The 24,816-nt window shown below is 39.4% G+C and overlaps 1 protein-coding gene across 1 annotated transcript in view; it reads left to right on the top strand.

Moving 5' to 3' along the window:
- The window catches only part of MAP3K12 (mitogen-activated protein kinase kinase kinase 12), a 131,160-nt gene that overhangs the window by 72,691 nt on the left and 33,653 nt on the right, over window positions 1–24,816 (top strand). Inside the window, exon 2 of the mRNA XM_039347790.1 lies at window positions 23,302–23,809. Coding sequence (XP_039203724.1) covers window positions 23,338–23,809 — 472 coding nt within the window. The 5' untranslated portion in view covers window positions 23,302–23,337. The remainder of the gene's footprint in view (window positions 1–23,301; window positions 23,810–24,816) is intronic.

Below are 24,816 nucleotides of genomic sequence, written 5' to 3'. Positions count from 1 at the left end.
CCCCATTGCCGGCAATGGCAAAAAAGCTCCAAGACATTGCGCAACGTCATGTGACGTCGCGAGTTCGACATGTCTGCCTTAGCAGCTTTAAGATGCATAGTTTCCAACTCCCATGCTGGCTAGTGAATTCTGAGGGTTGAAGAGCACACATCTTAAAGTTGCTAACGTTGAGAAGCGCTGCCCTAGACCTAAGAGTCTGAACTGAGTCCAAATGCATTCCTAGTTAGAATGGATCTTTGGAAATAGGTTTTAACAAGCACAAGTCCCTCTTCTTTCGGGGTCTCTAGTATTTAGGATGACAAAGTCTGGATTCAACCCTTCCTTTTTTCCTCTTTGTTGCCCTTTCCTTGGGTTGTGGGTTAGTGCCTGCCCATAAATTCAGGATTCCCCACCAGAACTCTGAGCTCTGTAGTCAAACACACAGGTAGTCCTCAACTTACAACAGTGACCGTTTAAAATTACAATAGCATTAAAAAAAATGACATGACCGTTTTTCATACTTGTAACTGTTGCAGTATCCCTACGGTCACGTGATTTACATTTAGAGGCTTGACAGCTGACTCACATTTATGACGGTTGCAGTATCCTGGGGTCATGTGATCCCCTTTTGTGACCTTCCAACAAGCAAAGTCCATGAGGGAAACCGGATTCACTTAACAACCAGGTTACTAATTTAAGAACTGCAACGATTCACTTAACAACTGTGGCAGAAAATTTGCAAAATGGGGCAAAACTCACTTAACAAGTTTCTCACTTAGCAACATAAATTTTGGACTCAATTGTGGCCGTAAGTTGAGGACTACCTGAATTTGAATGATGCCGGGCTATACAAAGAAGGCAGCTGAATGTTTGGCAATCTCTTGCCTCTGTGTTTGGTTTACTGGTTCATGAGTTCTTCCCACGGCAAACGGGCAGCAGGGCTATGGTGGATGGATGAATGGGGAAGAGCAGAAGTACACCAGGTTGGGGGGGGGGGAGTTCAGCTAAGAGTAGTTTCCGCAGTTCCAGGATCCCTGGATTTTTCTCCTCCTTACCAAATGTAGCACAGGGGACAAAAATCCTTTGGCTTCGGTTTCCTGTTGCACCATTTATTTTGTAGGCTTCTCGTATGTTGGATCTGTCTGACTGTCTCTTCTGTGACAGTTATGAATGCACAAACGCTCCTACACCCCTACTGTTCATCGCCTGCTAATAGAATGTTTCCATTAGTTATATTTGCCTGTTCATTTTCCTGGCCAGCCACCTAGCATTGCTCTCACTTCTCTCTCTGCTCTTTTCTCTTTCTCACTGCATCTCAGTTTCTGATAGCCAGGCCATTGCAACTTCTCTGGCCAGATTTTCCTCCTCCTTTTAGGGGTTGGAAATGCTCATAAGGAGAAGAGGAGAGGGATTAAGAACCATATTTTGGATGACAAAACTGTGCAGGTCATCCTCGAGTTATGGCCACGGTTGCTGTTGCTAAGCAAGGCAGTTTTTAGATGAGTCATGCCCATTATTATGAACTTTTTTGCCACAAGTCATGTTGTATAGTGAATCTGGCTTCCCCCCCCCTTGACATTTACTCGTTGGAAGGTCACAAATGGCAATCATATGTACCTGGGATGCTGCAGCCATTGTAAGTACATGCAGGTTGCCAAACACTCGAAATTCTGATCCCATCACGGTGAGGATGCTGCAACAGTCATAAGGGAGAGGAGCGTCATAAATCACCTTTTTGATGCCATTGTAACGTCAAATGGCTATTGAACCAATGGTTGTAAGTCGAGAACCACCTGTGCCATTTTTTTCTAAATGATTTCGTACCTTGTTAAGAATAAAAAAAAAATTAAAACCGTCGTTCTGTCAGGTTCTTGCCTGACATCTTTGGGAAGAGAGGTGTGTTTTACTAAGAGAGCAATGATGTTGCTGTGTGCCACCCTCAACGCCACGTGCTTTTACAAAGGCCAGTTGCAAGGAGGGAACATTTGCACACAGTTGTTCACATGGGCATTAGGCTTCATTTGCATACAGGGGGCCCCTTAGTCAATCACTAGCCTCAGCAGCACAGTATGGAACAAACACATTGGCATGAAAGAAAGTCCACAGCCAATTCAACCACAATGCACAACAAGAGAAAAAGTTCTAAAGGGCTGTTATTTTGATCTCCTAGCACAGGGGTCCTCAACCCCTGGGCTGTGGACCAGTACCTGTCTATGGCCTGTTAGCAACAGGTGAATGAGCGAAACTTCATCTGCACATGCACAGGATCTAAGCTGCACACAAACACCCCACCTCACCCCATCTGTGGAAGAACTGTCTTCTACGAAACCAGTTTCTGATGCCAGAAAAGTCAAGGACTGCTGTCCTAGCATAGTTGTAGCTTCTCCAGACAGATCCTAGCTTTCTGTTGATACAAACATGTCACCAGATGCCTTGAGGCAAAAATGAACCAAAATGCATTCCTAAATGGAGCTTTGTCAATAAAATGATCTATTTCACATGCACACAATAGCCAGTTTGCCCCATGGTGATGCCCTACAGAAGCATTGGGGAAACGGCTTGCAAAATTCCTTGTAAAGGAAGAGACTGCCAGCGCTTGTAAGCAACTATGAAAGTTCAGTGAAAAAAGAGACAAAAGAATCACCAATGACTAGGCTCAGTTCAGCCTGCCCACCACAATGTTCCTATCTGACCTTGGATAAATCATGTCAAGCTGATCTTCAATTCCCCACCATGTGATAATATCCCTCAGCATTGCTTCTGATTATAGTAGCCGAGCATGAGGATAAATCCATTAAAAACAATGAGTCAGGTTGGCTGTAAGAAGATGAAAGTTTGTATAAGCAGATTAACGTGAGGGCAAGAGATCCCTATAGGAAAGGCCAAAATAAGAAATTCTAAATATCAATACAAAGTAGAAAAAACTAAATCTTTTCCTTTACCCATGTAAACACATACTATTACCTGGTTCAGAGTTCCATGGGCCCTGGTACATATTTGAAAGATTACTATAAATCCAACTATTTCCCAAGCCCAGAACAGAAGTAACAGAGTCATACATCCCATTTATAGTAACTCTAACCAACCTTCCAGGCCACTAGAAAAATGCCTATAATACAGTCCCGTGCCTGCCTACTTGGAAGTTAATACCATTGAGATCAGTGGCACTTATTGTCAAGCCCTTGTATGTAGGGTTGCAACTGGGCAGCGCTATCCTAAACGAGATTAGCAGCAGATCATGAAATCTCTGCTGGCCCATATCAAGGCAAAAGTTCTGAAAGACGTATATTTTTGTTTTTCTGCAATGCTTATAATTGGTGTAAAAGACACACGCACACACACACACACACACAAAACTAGGGGAAACATCTGTCCTCATCTGAAGCTGACAAGCCGCTTCCTTTCAGAACCTCATGAGAGAACAGAGGGTTTGGATGTTGCCAAGATTGCCTTGTACCAGCTTCCAAGCAAGTTGCTTCAGGACCTCCTGCAAACTGGAACAGCGCCAGCGGTTTATACTGTACTCATGGACTCTCTTCCCACCAGCCGAGCTCTTTTCTGTTGGCAGTAGGACACTTCCCTCCTTAACAAAATCTGCTCAGAGAATCTTTCAAATGAGATTATAATCCATTTGAGCGGAACAATTTTTACCTGTGATGCTTGGAAGACCTGAATAATTCATGCAAAGGGTTGAAATAGCTCTAAGGCCAGCAAAGATTAGCGAAGACCCCAGAGACATATTTAGGAAGGCTTTAAATCTATGGATTCTCCTGACCCATCTTCTAACGTGCCTCCTATATATATATATATTTTCTCCCGCGTAAAATTGGAAGTGTCTTGGCGACGTTTCGACGAAGTCCCATTCGTCATCTTCAGGCTGGTGCTTTCAGCTTCGTGCTTCGAGGAGCAATGTGTGGTCTTAGCTGTTTCTTCCTTTTAACTGCCAGTGGGGGTATGAACTGATTGGGTGGGAGCTTGGCTGTGTTCTGATTGGGTGGAGGTGTGTTCTGATTGGTTAGGGGCGTGTCTGTGCTTTGATTGGCTGGGGGGTTGGCTGTGCTCTGATTGGCTGGGGGGTTGGCTGTGCTCTGATTGGCTGGGGGAGTGTTCTGTTTGGTTGTGCTCGGGTTAGTCTGAGTTGCAGGGGAGTTTAAGATTTTGGGCTGCCTTGCTATTTTTTGGCTTCGCGTTCGTGGTCGTGCCTCCTCTTCATGGAGGGTGTCAGTTTGCTTCATGTATGGATTGGAGGGGTTTAAAGTGGCTAATGATGCAGCTGTGGTCTGGCTTCTGGTTTGTGGTCGTGCCTCATCATTGGTGTGGCTTTGGGTTTGCTTTTTGCGTGGATATGTGGTGGTGACATCCTGTGTGTTTTTTATGAGTGTGGGTCTGGTGTCATTTTTTGTGTTAGGGAGTCATTTGTCAATAAGGGCAGGTTTCCAAATGGCTGGTAGGTGGGAGGTATCATCTCGTTTGTTCATGCTGTGTGGGCGTTTTTCTATCTCGATGGCTTCTCTGATTATTATGTTATTAAAATGTTCACTTTTGGCAATGGTTCTGGTATTTTTAAAGTCAATTTCATGTCCTGTGGCTTTAAGGTGTTGGACCAGGGAAGATGTTGGTTCCTCTTTTTTGACTGAGTTCTTATGTTCTTCAATGCGTCCACTTATTCTTCTGTTGGTTTGTCCGATGTATGTGTTGGGACAAGCAGTGCATGGGATTTCATATACTCCTTGATTTTCTAAGTCAATTTTATCTTTGGGGTTTCTAAGGATGGTGGATATTTTTCTGTTTGTGCAGAATGTTGTTTTGATGTTGTGTTTATGGAGGATCTTACTGATTCTGTCTGTGGTGCCTTTTATGTATGGGAGGAGGGCTTTGCCGTTTTCCTGTTCTTTGTCTTGGATTTTAGTGGGGGTTTCTTTTTGAATTAGGTTTGTAATCTTATTTCTTTGGAATCCATTGGATGTTAGTACATTGGTGAGAGTGTGTAGTTCGGTTTTTAGGTGTTGTTCGTCAGCTAAGCGTTTTGTTCTGGAGATGGGTGTCTTGGCTACAGAGTTGATCTGTGCTGGGTGGTGGTGTGAGAGAGCGTGCAGATAGCGGTTTGTGTGTGTTTTCTTCTGGTAGATGGTGTGTCCTAGGGAGCCATTGGATTTCTTGTAGACTAAGACATCCAGGAAGGGAAGTTGGTTGTTAGCTTCTGTTTCCATGGTGAACTGTATTTTGGGGTGTAGGCTGTTGAGGTGTGTGAGGAAGTTGTCCAGTTTTTCTTTCCCATGTGGCCAGATTATGAAGGTGTCGTCTACGTATCTGAGCCAGAGTTTGGGTTTGTGATCCGATTTTTCTAGAGCTTGGGTTTCAAAGTGTTCCATGTAGAGGTTTGCAATGACAGGTATATTCTGAAGTTTTCGCGGGTGTTTGTATGTAGGTCTTTGGTTATTCGGGTTTTCTCCTGCGTCAAATTGGAAGTGTCTTGGCGACGTTTCGACAAAGTCTCATTTGTCATCTTCAGGCTGGTGTTTCGGCTTCGTGCTTCTAGGAGCAATGTGTGATCGTAGCTGTTTCTTCCTTTTAACTGCCAGTGGGGGTATTAGTTGATTGGATGAGAGCTTGGCTGGGTTCTGATTAGATGGAGGTGTGTTCTTATTGGTTAGGAGCTTGGCTGTGCTCTGATTGGATGGGGGGTTGGCTGTGCTCTGATTGGATGGGGGGTTGGCTTTGCTCTGATTGGTTGGGGGAGTGTTCTCCTTGGGTGGGGGCTTTGTTGTGCTCAGGTTAGTCTGAGTTGCATGGGGATGTGAGATGGTGACTTCGTCAAAACGTCGCCAAGACACTTCCAATTTGACGCGGGAGAAAACCCGAATAACCAAAGATAGATAGATAGATAGATATAGATATAGATATAGATATGGAGAGATTTATTTGACAGAATTTTTAAGTTCATCTCTTTCCCTTTAAAGGAAACCCCTCCACCTACCCAAGAGATTTTACCAGCTTGTGGCTTTGGGATTTTCTTCCAGGAACCAAAGGTTTGCAATCTAATGCTAATAAGGCAATCTAAGAAAAAAGCACTGAGCTCTCTGTAAGGCCCTAAGTAGATACTTTAATTGTTAATCTTAATATTTTTATCTCTTTATCTCCTCCTTACTTAGCTCAGCTGAATTTAAGTGGGTTTAATTGAGACTAGTTTGTGCATATTATAGACAGAAAAATGTCTCCCCAGCTGAGTTGAAAGGTCAGTGTTTTTAGGTGGCCCCACTCTTTATAGTATTCAAAATAAACTGATCTATGTATTTCATACATCTACATTTAACCTGTGTAATTGTTTATATAGCAAGTTTAGTATGTGAATAATTATTCAGTGAATTCTCTCTTTGTCTGTGCATCTTCTCCCCAACAGAAGCTTTCCTATACTAAAGCTTTACAGAAAATGCACCGCGACTTGTTTGTTTCTTGTGCCCGTTGAAGAGTTTTATGTAACCTGTTGGACTGCTCCTTTTATTGATGAAAATATTCTTCCTTTATGTTAGAACTCTATGCCATTCAAGAGCTGCATAATGTTATATTGTTTTAATTTTAAAAAAGCAAATTTCATCTAATTTTAGAAAGAAATCTATTCATGAATAAGATGGCTCACTCCTTTTTGACTGACAAAATTTTGACTCACACAAAGCTAACTTGAACAATTGTATTGAAATGAAAGACAAGCAGTGGCCCCACATCTAATCAGAATGAAGCATCAAGTGGCATACCATAGGATTCCATTCTAGGCCCTGTGTTATTCAATACATTTATACATTACTTGGATAGGGGTTTAGAAAATATGATGACCATATTTGCGATAATGCAAAAATAGGTGAGAGCAAATACCTTAGAAGACAGTATCAAGGAGTTCCTTGTCCTGACAAAAGAATCAACAGGGAGAGACCAACAAGATGCATCCCTTATTTTAGGTAAGAAAAATCAAAATCATAAAAATAGGAGGTGGGAAACTCTATTGGGCAACAATATCCACAAAAGAGAATCTGGGTGTGGAGTGGATCTAAGTCACTGGCATCATGCAGCAGCAGAAAAAGGAAATGCAATTCTGGGTTGCATAAAAGAAATATAGTGTCAGGATCCAGAGAAATCATAACTATTCTCCATTTTGCATGGGTCAAATCACCCCTAGATTATTGCATCCATTCTGGGTACCACCTTTTCAAAAGGACATTTTTGTGCTCGAATATGTCCAGAGAGCAAGCAAGATGAAAACAGGCCTGGAAAGAAGTATCTATGAGGGATGGCTGAAGGCTATTCAATGAAGAGAAGAGCGTGGGGAAACATGATAGCTATTGTATCATCAAACACCTGAAGGACTGTCGTGATTGTAGAAAATAGGGCTGGATTGTTTAGAGTTGTTCTGGAAGACAGGAAAAGAAACAAAAGGTTTAAAGTATAAAGGAGTACTGTAGATTTAAATTCACATCAGGAAAAAAATACCCGATGGTAAATGTCTTCAGACTGTCATGGGAGGTGACTCACATTTGTTGGAAGTATTAAACAGATTGCATAAATCATTTTTCAGGGATGCAGTAGTGTTGGATTCCTTCACTGGGCAGGAATCCATTGGGGATTAGATAAGATTACCTCAAGATCCCTTCCAAGCCCTACATTCTACCATTTTTAAAAATCTCTAACATGTATGGTGAGTGAATTGAAAGACTGAATGTGTTGATCAGGGTGGTGACTAGGGTGATGGTCAAATATTGCACCATCAAGAGTGGATCCCCTATAGGAATAGGGGATTAATATGGTATTAATTTATTTAGTTTCCTCCTCCATCTGTGTATAAACAAAACAGAAATTCTATGGGGGGTAGTATGTAAAAAAAGGCTAGACAGATAATTAAAAAGGAAAAAAAAATAATGATTATTTGTGACATATTATCCATTCTCTGGTCTGCATTTCTTGTCTAAGCTGCCTATATTTAAGCTTCAACCCTGGGTGTCTGTCTAAACAATTTCTATGCCCCTCTGAGCTCTAGATTGATTTGTCTCAAATCTTTCAATCAGGTTCACATTTCAGAGGATTAAATAAATAACAAGTAGAGTAATTAGAGTGGCTGGGTAACATTGATGCCTAGTAACATGGTACTAACCAATGGCAACAATTCTTTTTAATAATGGCTTTGAATCTCCTGCCAGTTGGCTTTTCACTCGGAAGAGAGAAGCAAGGCACCTGATTCCTGCTGGAAATATCCTGGAGGCTTTTTAATTCGCTTAAATGCAAACAAGAGAAATGTGATACATTTTTTTCTGGGCTAGTAATTATTTGTGAAGAAATGCATATGTTTCCACAGAGTTTTTAATACCAGATAAGGAAAAGGTTGCTCTTATGCAACAAATGGAATTTTGCACTCCTGACCCACTTTGATTGTAAAGATGGCAAAAATGGGACGGAGAAAGGGAGGGGACAAATTCTTGTATTTGCACATTGTATCTTAAAAAAGGAAATATTAAAGAATGGGGATGCGTTCATCTTCATAGTTTCTTAAGTATCTGGTCAAGGTCTAAGTCAATGTGTATTTCTGATCGTTTTAGCTTGAAAAGTATTTTAGACCTGTGCATATTTTTTGGTCTTTCTCTGCCTGTTTGTGTATATTGAGAACAGGAAGTGACAAGTCTCAGAAACAATTGGCAAACCCACAGGGAGTGTGCAGGCAACAAAGGAGGCAGATGGCGGATGGATCCAGCACCTTGGAGAGAGCCCAAGCTGTCACCCAGCAGAGAATTAAGGACCTCACTACACTTCAAGTGACTGCTGGCTCTTTGGGATCTGTGAATATCAGCAGAATTTAACAAGGCTGTCAGGCTTTGCTTCTCCTTCCATCCAGGTTTTGGATCATAAATAAATATTTCCTTGAATTACTTGCATTTCTGGCAAATTCTGCACATTGAGTGAGCATTTGCAAATAAAGTAAATAGCTTAAAATGTGTTGATTGATTTTGCCTGGCAAAGGTACATACCCCTTTGTTCAGTAGGAATGTCCAGAAATTTTGTATTTTCCACCTCCTACACTAATAATAACTAAAGAGGCACTACAAATAACTATGTTATGTTTCTGTAATATGAAAAGGCTGTTGACTTCCATATTTTTGAATAGGCTATGGATTTAAGATAGTTGCTGACATGGGGAAGGAGATGTTGAGTGGATGCACAAGCTACTGTAGAGCTGAATGAATCATAGTTAATGTGCAGACAATGAGCACTGATTTGTATCTGCCTTCTTTTGGGTTTAGAGTGTGTTGATGAATAAGTTGTGTTTTACAATAATGTGACCTACATTGCAAAACTAGAAATCTCCTTTTCTGCATAGAACATAGGATGCAAGTACACAGGAATAAAATATTCTCCTTGGAAATAGAGTGTTTTTGTTTTTGTTTTGCATACCTATAAACTTTACCAAAGCCTCTTTTAATGCTTTTGCAGAAAGAGAATTGTTATTTTAGACTGGAGTGCTATATAGAAGGAGTTTAGATTTACACTCCTCTTTTTGACTGTTGCCCCCAAAGTGGTTCACTACACTAATAAAATGTGTATGTTAAAAGTCCACGCATGTGAACAAAATTAATCTTTCTGGAACTGGAATAGGAAACGCCAACATGCTACCCCTCTCTCTTGTTCTTTCTCACAGGATAATTTATCTATTGGAAGAGTAACATAAAAACACCTTCTACATTCTACATTCCAGAACGTGTGCACACTCTGGATGTGTATACATACCTCATGTATGTAGCTAATTGAAGCAAAAATGGAATGGAGTTACATGTATGCTAAAAGACAACTGAACACATTCAGGAAAAATAATCAAACCTGATATTTCAGGGATGGTTTGCAGAGTTGGCCATCTAGATTTGCAAGTGCATTTGTGCCCAAAGAAAAGTGAAACGTGAAAAAATATGTCGTGTGATGTGCAGTATATAGCATCGAATACAAGTAGTCCTCAATTTATCACCACAGCTGAGCCCAAAATTTCCATTGCTAAGCCAGACAGTTGTGAAGTGAATTTTGCCCCATTTTACAACCTTTCTTGCCACCGGTGTTAAGTGAATCACTGCCATTGTTAAGTTAGTAACACCATTGTTTAGTGAATCTGGCTTCCCCATTGACTTTGCTTGTCAGAAAAGGCAAAAGGTGATCACATGACATCAGGATACTGCAACTGTCATAAATACGAGTCAGTTGCCAAGCATCTGAGTTTTAATCATGAGACCATGGAGATGTTGCAACTGTCGTAAGTGTGAAAAAGGTCATAAGTCATTTTTTTTCAGTGTCACTGTAACTTTGAATGGTCACTAAACAAACTGTTGTAAGTCAAGGTTTACTTGTACAGCACTTTATAAAAATATTATCAGTTCCGTGTTCATTTGGCCCTTAGTTTTCAATGGCTTGATATTCTCTCTCTCTCTCTCTCTCTCTCTCTCTCCCTCTCTCTCTCTCTCTCTCTCTCTCTCTCTTTCTCTCTCTCTCTCTCTCTCTCTCTCAAAAAGCCAAGGTACTTTACATTTAGCTTTCTAGATTAGGTTTCTCTCCTCTTTAAGTGTTGCTTTTTAAAAATAATAATAATAATATTATTATAATAATGGCAACACACAGTTTGGGAGCATACTGAAAATTCAGTGCTCCTTGAGATCTATCTAAGGTCAGCCACAGATGCCGTTTTTCTTTTATAAGCTAAAGAAAGAGTCGCCTTGATCTTACACAAAGGGAAGCCAACAAAAATCTCTCGATGGGGTCTCCTTCGATGCATTCTTGACACACAGATGTTTTAGTCAAAAGCCGGTTCCCCACTGTCTTTTCAAAAATATCTCCCTCTGTTCTCTCCCACTGTTGTGCCTTCTGTTTGCCAAGAGCACTTTGAATTATCTTCTTCCCAACGAACGCCTGTCATCTTTTCTTTCTCGTCTGAAATAAAAACAACTTCTATATGTGATTATGTGTCTTCTTTTAATCTGGGAAGTCTGCCTTCCTTTTCATTCAGCTGAACGGGGCTCCAGGCCACTGCCCCCAAAGCCTGATCCAGACAGCCATGTGAAAACACACAAGACTTCCATGTGGGTCTGCATGTTTCCTTCTTGTCTGACTCTCTTCATCCTACTGTGGCCGTCTTTAATTATATACTAGTTGAACTTTTCTCTTTGGGGGCTAATAGCAGCCTGCATGGCATTTCTCATTTTGATCAGGCTTCTGAGCAGCCTGTATTTATAATACAGTCATACAACTGAAGCATTTAGCGGCACATCTTTTTTTAACAGAATCATGGGCTAGAAAAAGGCAATTCTGATGATAAAATCTGACTCCCTAGTCCCTTGGTGGCAAACCTATGGAACGCGTGCCACAGGTGGCACGCAGAGCCCTCTCTGTGGGCACGCGGGCCATCGCCCCAGTCCTAGGCCTTCAGCTGGGTTTTATTAAACCTTTTCGCTTTAGGCCTTTGTCGTGTGCAAAAAAAAAAAGGTTCAATCAATCAATCAATTTCAACTTCTTGCGGGAAAAAAAAGATCTCACAAAGTTGGAATTGATTGATTGAACCTTTTAGTCCCATCCAGTCTGCTGTTACCACTGCAGCCTCGCCCACCCAATGGCCACACCCACCCAATGGGCCACGCCCACCTGGTACCTGACGATACATAAGTGGGTTTTGGGTTGCAGTTTGGGCACTTGGTCTCTAAATGGTTTGCCATCACTGCCCTAGTCAGTACAAGAATCCATGAGAGATATTTGCCAATAATGTTTGAGACAGCAAAACACAGCCCACTACCGCCCCAGATAATAGCATCCACTACCAAACTAGTCTTGCTACTAGGGCAGTGTTTATCAACCTTGGCCACTTGAAGTTGTGTGGACTTCAACTCCCAGGATTCCCGAGCCACCCATGCTGTCTGAGAATTCTGGAAGTTGAAGTCCTCACTAAAGCTGTCAAGATTGAGAAACATTTTGCTAGAGAGGCTTTTATAACATTCCAGCAGAACCTGCCTTCCTGTTCTTTAAATGTATTCTTCCATGCCCTCAGTCCTGGAACGAAGGTCTTGTGCTCTTTTTTTTTTTTTTGCATGACATCCTTTCAGTTATTATCACATACCTGTCAACACTGCTAACATTGGATGTTTTGCATTGACAACAGATGGAAATGTAGTCATCTTTTTCCCTTTCGCTTTTAGAGTTAGATGATGCTGGGAGGGGGGAATATGAATGAGGGTCTAGCTAGACATAACAACACTACGCTTAGCATGAGAATCAAGGTTATTGAGCTCAGAGCTGATAAAGAATTGGCGGGCTGGAGAACTGGAGAGGAAGCCTGCACTTCAAGCTAATTGGGGAATGTGATTTATGACTGTTAATTGGAGGAGGGAATTGTGCTTTGATACTATGTGCCGGGGGGGCGGGATTTAGTTTTTTGGCTTTGTTTATGTAGTGCCGATATTATGCTACTCGAATAAAAGATTCTTTAAGATAAACAATGCCTCAAAGTTCTTTTGAAGAGTTTCATCTGTCGGAACCATGACAGTACCCATTGAAAAAAACCTAAATAATCCCAGATCCCTCAGTAGGCCTTCGATTTTGGTTCTATGACTGTTGTTCTTGTCTTTCTCTGAACTTCTCCAATTTGTCTAGTTCATGATTTAGAAACTGTACTTTGCTAATGCAGCCTAAAATTGCATTTGCTTAGTTTTGCAGCCAGGTGAATCAATATGTTGCCGGGTACAGGATGTGAGGTATGATAAACTGCTATTCCAAAATATTTTTCTTAAGATCTATTACCAAGTGACAGATCCCTCATTCTCATTTTAATTAATATGAAACATTAACATCCTTGTTTTAGTTAATGTGTGTGCCAGATAAATGGGTAAACATATGTGCAAAGGCAGTCTGCCTAGAAACATTTTGCTCGATTGTATTACTGTCCCACTTTTTAACTCTACCAGTATCTAATGTCGTGATGCAAAATACACCAGACTTCCTCGTAAAATGTCACTAAGCAAAAGTACACACAGTATGGGCCAGAAGACAAAAGATATGTGGCTGACCCCATCTCAGCTGGTAGGGGAGGCCACTGCCAAAAGCTATGAGAAACACTGGGCTTCTCCTTTTATCATTGTGCCTTTTTTACTCCTTTGATGATGCTAGTTTGCTTCCCCTCCCCCCTTTTTTTTTCTTTCTCCCTATACTAAGCATTCAATCCCCTTGGCACTTTTGAAGCATCTTTATTGCTTGTGGCATGCAGTATCTTACATTTAAAGCTTCTGAGTGCCCTTTTTAAAGGTCTCTCATTCTTTTCCTCCCACTTTATTTTGGGAGGGGACGGTCTGCCTATTAAGGTTCCTATTTTCCCCCCCTCTGGAGAATCCATCTTGTTCATCCAGCCATTTATTTAGGACTCCCATAGATACCTTTGTGTCTTTTCCCTTGCTGTCGCCTCTCATCTATCCCTTACCTTAAGCTTCCTTTTACTCTTGACGGCCTCTTTTGTGAGATTTCTTTTACACCATATATCTTGATTTGCTGCATGTACTTCCTAGCTGGCGAGATGCAGGCAACAATCCATCGGCTTGCAAGTTACCCTCAGTCACAGATTGAAGCTTGCGTAAAATAGCAATAGCAACAGCAATTAGATTTACATACTGCCCCATAGCGCTTTACAAGTAGTCCTCAACTTACGACCAGTTGTTCAATGGCAAAAAAAATACTCATTTGGGAGAGTGGAATTGGACTTACAACTGTGAGATTTGCTTTAACAGCTGCCATAAAAAATGGTAGAAAAAGTTGGGTCCGTTCATGTGGTGCCTCGACTTATGATTGCAATGATTTATAACTGGAATTCTGATCCCAATTTTGGTTGTAAGCCAAGGACTACCTGTGCAGCACTTTCTGGGCATTTTACTAAGCATTATTTGCCTATTGCCCCCCCCCAACAGTCTGGGTCCTCATTTTACTGACCTTGGAAGGATAGCAAGCTGAGTCAATCATGAGCCTCATCAGGATTGAACTCCAGGCTGTGAGCAGAGTTTGCCTGCAATACTGCACTTTAACTATTGCCAGACCAGGGCTCCCTATTTGATCTGATAATGCTTAGGCTAAAACTCAACTTCAGTTGTATTTAAGACACACTGGTCAAAATTGTATCCTCACTGAATGGAATCAGCCTTAACATTAACTGGGGAAACTATGCTGGCAGGAATAGCCAACACTCCAGAAGACAGGCTTAAGATACAGGAGAGTGAAAAAAGCAGAGACGAGTTCTAAAAAAATATGCACAGAATGAACATATTTCAGAATGAATGGCATTCAAGGGGGGAAATTATTTTGCTTGGTTTTATGAATGGATGCGTGGGAATGAGATGAGGGAGTGCAAAAACAAGTTATTGGCCCCTTTGGAAACCATTGAATTAATGAAAATGGCGACTGCTTGATGACTGTGATGTAGAGTGAGAATATTAATGATATTAATGAGCAATTCTGGAAGTGTGACTAGCCATTATTTTTTGGGTCAAGAGAAGATCTTAGGGAAAATGGACACAGAAGAAAAAGAACAAGCCTTAAAGAAGAGTAATTACAGTAAAAAAAACATATGTTTGACTCCAGAATGTTAACGTATTAGACAGATTATTTTTCCAAAGAAGGAATGGCCAATGGACATGAGAAAGATGATCTGGAGCTGCTTGGAAGAGAGAAAAGATTTAAGAGATTGAGTGCACAGAAGAGTGTGGACCATACTGATGGGAATTATGAAAGAAGGACACCTGATAGAATGATGAAATGGAAGAGGATGTGGATAAGAAAAAAGACATAAAAAAGAGCCTGCTGCAAAAAAAAAAAAAAAATGGGCATGGGAGATGGAGATAATGTGTATAGAGAGAAATAGATAATTGTGAAAATATAATCAAATATTTTTCAAAAGTCTAGTGTTCGGAGACTTTAGAAATCCCTGCCATTTTTTTGACAAGGTTTTTCAGAAATAGTTTGCCCTTGCCTCCTTCCTTGGGCCAAGAAAAAGTGACTGGCCCAAGGTCAGCCAGCTAGCTTTGTGCCTAAGGCAAGACTAAAACTCACAGTCTCCTGATTTCTAGCCCAAAGCCTTAACCACATACCAAACTGGCTCTCAAATTGAGTGAGAAACAGTTGTGGTTAAAAGAGGCAGAGAGAACGCTGAACAATTTTGATGACAGAAAAAATAAATAAACTTTTGAAAATGGGTGAAGAGACTAAACAAGGAAAGAGTTAAGGAAGTTAAGAAAAGGAAATCATAAAATGTTATAAGAATGTTAAAAAATGTAAGACCGCAGTTATAGATGGTGGAGCTAGAAAAATATGAAAATATGGATATGATTATAGGGTGACTTGGTGACTTGTTAAATATTTGAATGAACCCAGCATCCATTCCTGATCATTGGAAAAATGCATTTATTGTTCCCTTACCAGAGGAAAAGTAGAAAGAGAGAATGCAATTAGTTTTCCAAGTGTGCCTGTGAAGGTATTTGGCAGAATTCAAATATAAAAGTTGCAAGAGATGACAATGAGTGACATTTGGGAATTTCAGTGCAGCTTTATGTCTTTGCAGAAGTTGTGCAGATCAGATTTCTGCTCTTCAGCGAGTCACTGAATATGTATGAATATAAGAAAGTTTACTGCATTGCTGATTTAGAAAAAATATATGATAAAGCAAGTGGGTTTGAATCGTAAAAATGTTGAGAACTAAACTTACTGTAGTTGCTGAGTACAATAACAGTGTTATATGATGGAAGTAAAGCAGGCATGAGAGTAAATGGGATGTTTACTGAATGATTCAACAGTGTCCAGGGAGAGGCAAGAATGTTTGATTTTCACAGGGGTTCGTGTGCTTATGGACAAAAAAAAGAGAGAAATATTTGTGATATTGTTAGATGTATGTCGGTTGGGAATAAATACATGTGTAATTCTGTATCCAGAGGATGCCGAATTGTTGGCTGAGAACTTGAATGATCTCCAGTGGTTGTTACAGAGATTGCAAATTATACATAAATAGCATCTACTAGATTAGTTAAATGAGTTTGTGTACCTTGATGGAATATTTACTAAAGGTGAAAAAAATGTGTAAAGAATTTTTAAAACATAAAGGTAAATCTAACACTGTGGTCACTGGGTGTGTAAAAAGTGTGTGTGTGTGTAAAACAGGGAGAGAGAGAGAGAGGATCAAGAATTAAGAGGGGTGTGTGAACAAATCTGGATTCACTACAATGAAATAAAGCAGGGGTCTTCAAACTTGGCCCTTTTATGACTTGTGGACTTCAACGCTCAGAATTCCTCAGCCAGCTGAGGAATTCTGGGACTTGAAGTCCACAAGTCATAAAAGGGCCAAGTTTGAAGACCCCTGAAATAAAGGTTGAGGTAGTTTGAGAGCCAGTTTGGTCTAGTGGTTAAAGCACCAGGCTAGAAAGCAAGAGACTGTGAGTTCACAACCTGTCTTAGCCATGACAGCCAGCTGGGTGACCTTGAGCGAGTCACTCTCTATCAGCCCAACCTAATTCACAGTGGTGTTGTTGTGGGGGAAATAGAAGGAAAAAGGTGTGTCTGGATATGTTTGCCACCCTGAGTTATTAGTATACAAATAAAATAATAAAAATAATAATTAGTTAAATAATATAGTGAGATGGATGAAGGCGGAATTGAAAAACAAATATATATATAGGAAGAATGAATGTGGCGAAAGGATCGATAAAAATTATGATTGAATGTAGTTGAGATCCTGAAGAAGACAGTGGAGGGGAATTCAAATACCATAAAGCATGCCAGCTCCAGCTCCCACCCACAAGATTGGCTAAAATGTGTACCAATGTCTCCCCTAAATGTTGGAAATGTAATCTGACAAGTGGAACATACTATCATATGTGGTGGGAATGCACGCGAGCTCGTGATTTTTGGAACAGGATTAAAGTATGGTTGGAAGAAATATTAGAGCGAGTGGTAGAACCAAAACCAGAACTCTTTCTATTAGGTTTAACTACGCAAAAGCATGACAAAGGCGTACTTTATTTAATGCTACACATTTTAACGGCTTCCAGACTGGTTTTTGCTCAAAAGTGGAGGAATAAGGGAACTCCAACAGAAGAAGAGATCCTGCATAAAATTTTATCATGTGCTGAGATGGACAGATGGACAATGATTATGAAAGACAAGACAGAACACGAATACTTCGAAATCTGGGGCAAATTTTACCGTTGGTATGAATTAAGGAGAACTGCTCGGACTTCAAGTTAATGGTAGAATTAAAAGATATATATAACTGTACATATAATTGTATATATAATTGTATTGTATAGAAGATGAGGCTTATATAGAGGTTAAGAATGATGTATTAAACTTTTGTAGCATGATAGGAATTGATAGGAAAATTCATTCTGGAATGTCATGTTTGTCCATTGTTGTTTTAATTGTATTATGAATATAAACATTTAAAAAAAAAAGCATGCCAGCTCAGCCTCAAAGTTAAATTTAGTTTCTTAGAATGTAAAACTTATGGGATTCTAACAATCAGTTTAAATATTTCAAAACAAAAAACCCTTCCTCTTAACTGGTGACTAGGTAGTCTTCCTAATAGAAGCAAGGAGAGTTTGCAAGGATAGAAAAGTATGAAAGAATATAATGGATGATCTTGGAGTAAATTCCTTGGGGTTTTTTTTAATCTCTTGCCTTTAATTTGTTTAGTTTGTGATTTCTTGCTCCTTTTTTGCTCTCTGCATAACATTGTTTACCCAAAAAGGAATAACGTGTGATGGATATGTGCATATTTACCTTTATTTTGCCTATACTTTGTAGAGCGTGCATACCTGCAACTAGAATGTGCAGATGGAGGAGCATTGGCAATAACACTGTGGCTTCTCCAGGAGGAGGCAGCACATTCTGGAGAGAGGCCCAAAACAGGAGATTGTGCAATTCTGAAGCCACATTTTAGGATCTCCCAGAGTATATTTCTTAGGTTAGAAGGTTACAGCATTGGGAGAGCAAGCTGTCTATTCATCATCATCATCATCACATCCTGTGCTAAGCACATTGGGCTACAAATTTACTCCACAATTTTTGGTCTGCAGCTACAATCTCCACATCCTTCCGTTTAAGGTTGATGTCTTTCAGATCTTCCTGAAATGTTTGGTGCCAAGTTTTCTTTGACCTTCCTCTTTTTCTCTGGCAGTATCCAATTGATTGTGGTCTAGTTAGGTGCAAGCAAATAAAGAATGGACTCGACTGGATCTCACTGTGTCACCTTTGGGTTTAGGCTTGACAATACCTCTCCAGAAAAAAATGGATAATAAGACGATAGAATTAGGGTTTGGTCAATAACCTCACCCCTTTGCAGTCTGTTCAATGGATATTTTCTGACTGATTATATTCACAGTAGTATCTCCCTTTTCCACAGCACCAAATACGAGAATCCCCTGAACATGTTCTCAAAATTCCAAGTATGCTCACCATCCTTAAGGGATTGTTTACTTGGATATGGAGTATGGCTTACAGGAGAAAACAAAACATGGGAGACAGAAACAGAGAGTTGACAGCTAATGACTTAAGGCAATAAAAATGAGAAAAGACACGTGGGCACATCAGAGGAGGAGAAAACGCAGGGTTGCAAATGCAAAGCTTGCTTTCACCCTCACATGTCAAAGCATTGCTTTCTAGTGGCTTCATTCCTGTTTTCTGCTTGAACAGGGGGCTGGACTAGAAGACCTCCAAGGTCCCTTCCAGCTCTATTCTGATTCTTTTTATATATATAATATTTTATTAGTTTTCTAATTTTACAATTAAGTATTTAAAAAGCAATGTGGTGACTGAGTTAATCAATAGTTCAATAACATACATAAATCTTTAGTATAAATCTCAACTTACAATATCAGATATTTCCTCTCTTTTTCCCTTAACATCTACTATCTCATATTAGGCTAATACAATTATTATTAACTAAGTAAAAACATCTTTGTTACATTTATCAATAATTTTTAGCTTATACATATCTTAATTGTGTTTGCATTCAATCCTTAAAAACAATCAATGTCCTGTTATTGATTTTTTTTCCCAAGCTTTAATTTCCCATCAATATTCAAATTAATATTTGGTATTTATAATTTCCAAGCTTTAGGTAACCAAAGTTTCCCTTATCTCAACTTCTTCGTTTTTCCCTTTTCATAACAAAATCTAATATTCTAAATATACATCGTATCTATTTGAATGTAGTCTTGTTCTGTTTTCTAAAAGTTATCTATTTTCCACCATATTAAACCATCTAATTAATAATACAGTATCCCCTCTAATAATTAAAAACCATTATATGTATTGTCTGGGTTAACCAATAAATCAGTAATATACATAATTTTTTTGTTTAGATCTAATTTTTAAAAGCTCAAATACTCCCTCTCTTTTTCTGGTATATCTATTATCTCATAATGGGCAAACAGAATTTTTATTTTCAACTGATTTCCAAATATGTTATATTAGGTGACCAAAATTTCTCTTATTATTCAATTATAATGTTACTTTCTTTTCTAAAAAATATCTATTTTCCATCATATTCAACCCTCTAATTAGTAATATGAAATCCCCTCTAATAAATCAAAATCCTTATTTTCTTCAGCCTTATTCTGGCTTTCTTCCTTTGCCAACTAACCTTTCAAGTCAGTGCTTTTGAATCATCAAATAGTTCTCCCTCTATTATTATATATATTATTTGGAATAAGAAAGACCATTTGGTTGCAGTTTTTTGGAAAGAACTAGCCCATTTGTATTTATTAGATCACCTCCCTATTACTCCAATTTCACACAATTGCCCTGATAGGTTTATCTTCCCTTCAATCTGTTCTTCTTCCTTTCCCTCAAATTTCTTCTGATTTTTGTAAAAAGTCTTTTCCATTTTCAGTGTTGTCACTCCTTGTTCTGATTTTTCGGTTGGCTGGATCTGTTGGTCAATTGAGTCCTCTGTCTTAGTGTTTAGTTGTTCCACTTCTCCTGTTATTTTCTGCATTGTTAGTTCTTTGGTTGTAGTCAAGATCTGGGTTTGTATATTTAAGCTGGCATCTTGTTCCTTTATGTTGCATCTTATTTTGTCACAAGCTGATAAAATAGTTTTGTATATTGATTTCAACATGGAAAATATTTTTTCCTGATCTTCATCTGTATTCTCTTGATAGTATGTTGTTGAAGACTTTAGAATCAAACATTAAAAATAGTTTTTTGTTTTTTATAGCTAGGTATGGGACATCTATTTCACATGTTATAGGTGGTCTTTATAGTAGAAATTGTTTGTCAAGTAAGAGTTTATAGTCTAAGGTATTCCATTATCTCTTATAATAACATACACTTCTCGTGTAAAGAAATAGGAAAGCAATTCCCCACATATAGCTCTGAAAGTCAGTAAAAGTTTACATTCATAGTTCAAACAAGCCAGATATGCCGCCCAGAAGTTCCTTTTTTGCAGATGAATTTTTCACAGGTGGTAGCTGTCAAAGTCAAAGAAGTCTTTTCTGGAGTCTGGGCTTCAAGCCAAGTCTCTTTTAGGCAATAACAAGTTTAATACCACACTTTGCCACAAGATGTCACCAATGTCATTTAAAGCTTTTTAAGTCCAAAGTTTTATGATAGTTTTTCAAGTCTTATTTCTTTTTTAGATAAAAAGGAACACTTTTAGTCCCCAAGTTTCAAAAACATATACATCCAATTAGATTAAAATTGTTCTTATTGTTGCTCTGTTTCTCCTGGGTAGTTAATCGCCGCTGTTTTTAGAGGGTGGAGTAGAAATTCCCTCTCTCCTCACAAGGGGAAAAATACTTTGGGCAGCTTTTATAGGAAAAAATGCTTAAAGAGAAGATCATATCTCACCCAGTTTCATCTATGTTGCTTTAAAGGTTCTTGGTGGCGATTTTGATTTCGGCTGTCAGCAGCTTAGTGACAAGCCATATTACTATGGCCGGTCTTTCCCCTGCCAGTTTGGAGGGCTTCCCCAGATCCAACGGAAGGGTTGCCGCCCTCCTGTGATCAAGGTGGGGTCCCTTCCTTGCTCGTCACCCCTACAGGGCAACTTTCAACCCTTTCCAGGGTCCCCCAGTGGGACGAAATCTGATGTTAAAGACGGAGCTCGTCTTCCAGAGTCCGTGGTACCACGATGGCATACCGGCAGTCCCCCAGCTCTATTCTGATTCTGATGCATGTCAACTGATGGTACAACTGGCCATCTGGACATCCTCTTCCCTAGGCTGCATCTGAAATGTGGGACAAAAGAATGTGCAGTTCAAAAACCAATTCTTAAAATATTTGTTTGTGAATATTAATAATCAAAGACCCTTTTGCCTTTTATGATAAGTTCCAAGGCTACATATTTATAGCCAGAAGTAACATAAGCTGCTTGAAACTGGAAGAAAGATTTGTAGTCTTGTTCTCAAACTTCCTGTTGCTAAAGTTGTCCTTAGATTTTCAGTAGTCAACATACATAAGAATTTATAGGTAATTGTATGTTTTTATATAAAATTCACAGACTTGGCACTTCTTTTTTAATTGAACATTTTAAAAAATTGAATAAATAAACAAAAAGAGAGAGAAGAGATATTGAAAGTAGGCTACATAAAATATAAAAAGGGATTTTACAAGCATCATAGAAATTATTTCATGATTGTGTTATATCATTTAAAAAAAATAAAAATAAGTACTGAGCTCTAAGAATATAAATGCCAAAAACAGTCGTCATCACAGCAGAAATCATAAAAGATTAGAAAATCCTATAAAGCTGAAATATGAAGACTTTTTGTAAGAGGAAACCAAAATTTTGGCTATGGTACAAATCTGTATATAAAATTGTAATCGAGAAAACATTTCAAAAGTTAAATTCTTTGCCAGATTTACTTTTAAGTAAAAAAATTATTTTAGACCCTGAAGCATATTTCTATAACCAGAGTTGAGTTCTGCTTTTAATGAATATTACAATAATAACTTTCTTCTTTAATTCATGTAAGATGTTATCTATTTTTCCTTCTTCACTTCTGCTTAAGGATTTCTTCCAAGCACCAAAATTTGGCTTTTGTACAACACTAGCTGCTGTATTCCTGCAAGGTTTCTCACAAATCATTAGGATTTCTGTTACAGGAAATAGCAGTACATGAAGATCCGAATGTGTGACTTTGTGCTTTTTTAAAAAAGATGTATTCTTCTAAATATGCAAGTTTATATACTGCTTTCCAAATTTGGAAGTCTCTTTCAAGTATTAAGATTTCATTAAGGATTCTTCGCAATCCTTGAGGAAAGGGAGCAGCTTAAAACAATCTTGAATAAATAAATACATAAACAATATAAACCTATAACAAATAAAACCACAAGGATGCACATTCTCATTCTGTTTCCTATACTGTACTCTATCCCCAAATACCCTCTAGCTTTTCTGAAAGATCTGAAATGGAAATATAAGAAATATAAGTGCCATGACATAGCTCTGCTCTATCAGGAACCTGGGTAAAGCAAGATCCTGATAACTAAATTTCCTCTTTAGTTTTTTGGAGTAAACTCTAGATAGGAATGTAACATATGTCCCAATCACCTTTCTGACTTAATAGGTGAACACTGCTTGACTAGATCTCTAATAGCTTGGAAACAAGATATAGAGGAAATAAGGTTTACAGTCTTAGATATGGAGCCCAAGTAGCGTGTTCCATCAAGGGATCCAAAACCAAATTCCATGTTAAATTCCAAATTATACATGCACTTTTATTCAAAGCTGAAAAGCAGCTTTTAAAAGTGGGCAGTTTACAGTAGATAAACAATATGAAAGAAACATTTTCTTGTTCACCATTTTTTCCTCATTCAGCCACTCTAACCACGCATAGTATTTCAGATGTACAGAGACTTCTTCTTCCAGATTCTCTTGGTTGCCTCGGCATGTGTGTGTACGGCCATTTTCAACAAAAAGGATGCATATACACACTCATGACTAAAGAGTCATGAGCAACGACCTCAGAATGCAGCAACCATCATAAATACATGCCTGTTGCCAAGGGCCCTAATTTTGATCATGTGGGGTGGTGCTACAACAGTCATTAAGTCTGAGGCCTGGTCATATGTGACTTTTTTCAGTTCTGTTGTAACTTCGAACATTCACTGAACAAATGGTTTTAAGTTCAGGGTTATCTGTAGTTCCATGTTCCAAATTCTTTTTAATATTCCGTGAGTTACTTATCAGTGTGAAAACCTGGCTCGCAGATCCCACAGTCTCTTGATTCCTGCTAGTTGCCTAATCCATGACCCTTTCATTTTCTCTCTTTTTCTGCCTCTTAGGGACTAGCTGCACATTACCCCAAGATACGCTTCATCATGGCATGCCTGCACGAGACCCGCACACCTTCCCCCTCCTTTGGCAGTTTCAACACTATCTTGACAGAGAGTTCCCTCCGAAAGTTGGATCCAGATGCCTCAGACTGCACCCCTGAGAAGGACTTGACGCCCACACAGTGTGTGTTGCGAGACGTCTTGCCCATAGATGGGAGTGGAGGGGGGGGCAGCGGACACAGTCCCACCCCCAGCGAGGAGACCCACGAACAGTTTGCCAACAGTGTGCTGCAGCTCCATGAGAATGAAGCTGGTAATGGCGGGGGAGGTGGAGCTGGCGCTGCAGGAGCTGGAGTGGGGAATCCTGAAGTCCGGCCCACCCGCTACCATGCTGACCAAGTACGGATCCACTGCCAGACAGGAAGTGGCTTTCTGGAAGGGCTTTTTGGTTGCCTCAAACCTGTCTGGACCATGATTGGCAAAGCATATTCCACCGAACACAAACAGCAACAGGAAGGTGAGGAACACGGAGACCACCGGAAGCAAGAGTGGGCAGTGGCCCATTGAAAGAATCCTACAATCATGACTTCTGACTGTAATCCATGAAAGGAAGCCCATTGCTGAGTGTTGATTTCCATATGGAAAGGTCTAAGAGTTCAGTTCACACAATGTCCAGACGGAGCTGGGAAAGACCCTTCTTTAAATCACGGAGAACTCTTTCCAGACATGCCTACCAGGAGTAGGGAATTTGAAGCCCCCCCCCCAATAGCCTTCAAATTTCAGTTCTCATCAGTCCAGTATACATTAGCAAACAGAAAGGATTTTCATGAATTTGGTTTCAAAACATCCGGAGGATATAGCAGTCTGATGTGAACAATATGGGTTTAGGTGTTTGATTCAGTGTAAAGAATTTTCTGCATTCCTATTTACAACATAAGTTCCCAAATGCAATCGGCAATTCAATCAGTCAATGGGGAACTTAGGACTCAGTTTGGATTAAGCTTTCTCACAGTGTCAGTCATTTGTAGCATGATTCTTTTCACCCACTGCTTCCCTCAAGAACCCTTGATTTTCTGATTCTATCTGGGTCAGGAATTAGTTATAATTAGTTTACAGACTAACCATACTTATGAGGAATGAAGCTCTAGTGCAGGGGGCTTCAAATTTGGCCCTTTTGTGACTTATGGACCAACTCACAGAAATCCTCAGTCAGTGTGCCTGGCTGAGGAATTCTGGGAGTTGAAGTCCACAAGTCATAAAAGGGCCAAGTTTGAAGACCCCTGCACTAGTGACTATTAATATAATCATTGGGGTATTAGGCCAAATGCTATATAAGAAGTGTCTTTATATATTGAGTGGAAATGAACTTGATCCCAAATGCCATAATTAGAATTTGAATTTGCTAACCAAATGGGCGTTATTTAACTATCTTAATAGAACTATGCTAGTTGCTATGCTAATTGCCAGTTTGTTTCTATGAGCAATCTAGAGTATTGCCTTTGAACTAAATCCTTAAAACATTGG

The sequence above is a fragment of the Crotalus tigris genome, unplaced genomic scaffold (assembly GCF_016545835.1).
Source record: "Crotalus tigris isolate CLP2741 ecotype Arizona unplaced genomic scaffold, ASM1654583v1 scf7180000018101.4720394464:4744507, whole genome shotgun sequence".
Lineage (NCBI taxonomy): Eukaryota > Metazoa > Chordata > Lepidosauria > Squamata > Viperidae > Crotalus > Crotalus tigris.
This window is presented reverse-complemented; position numbering and strand designations above follow the sequence as displayed.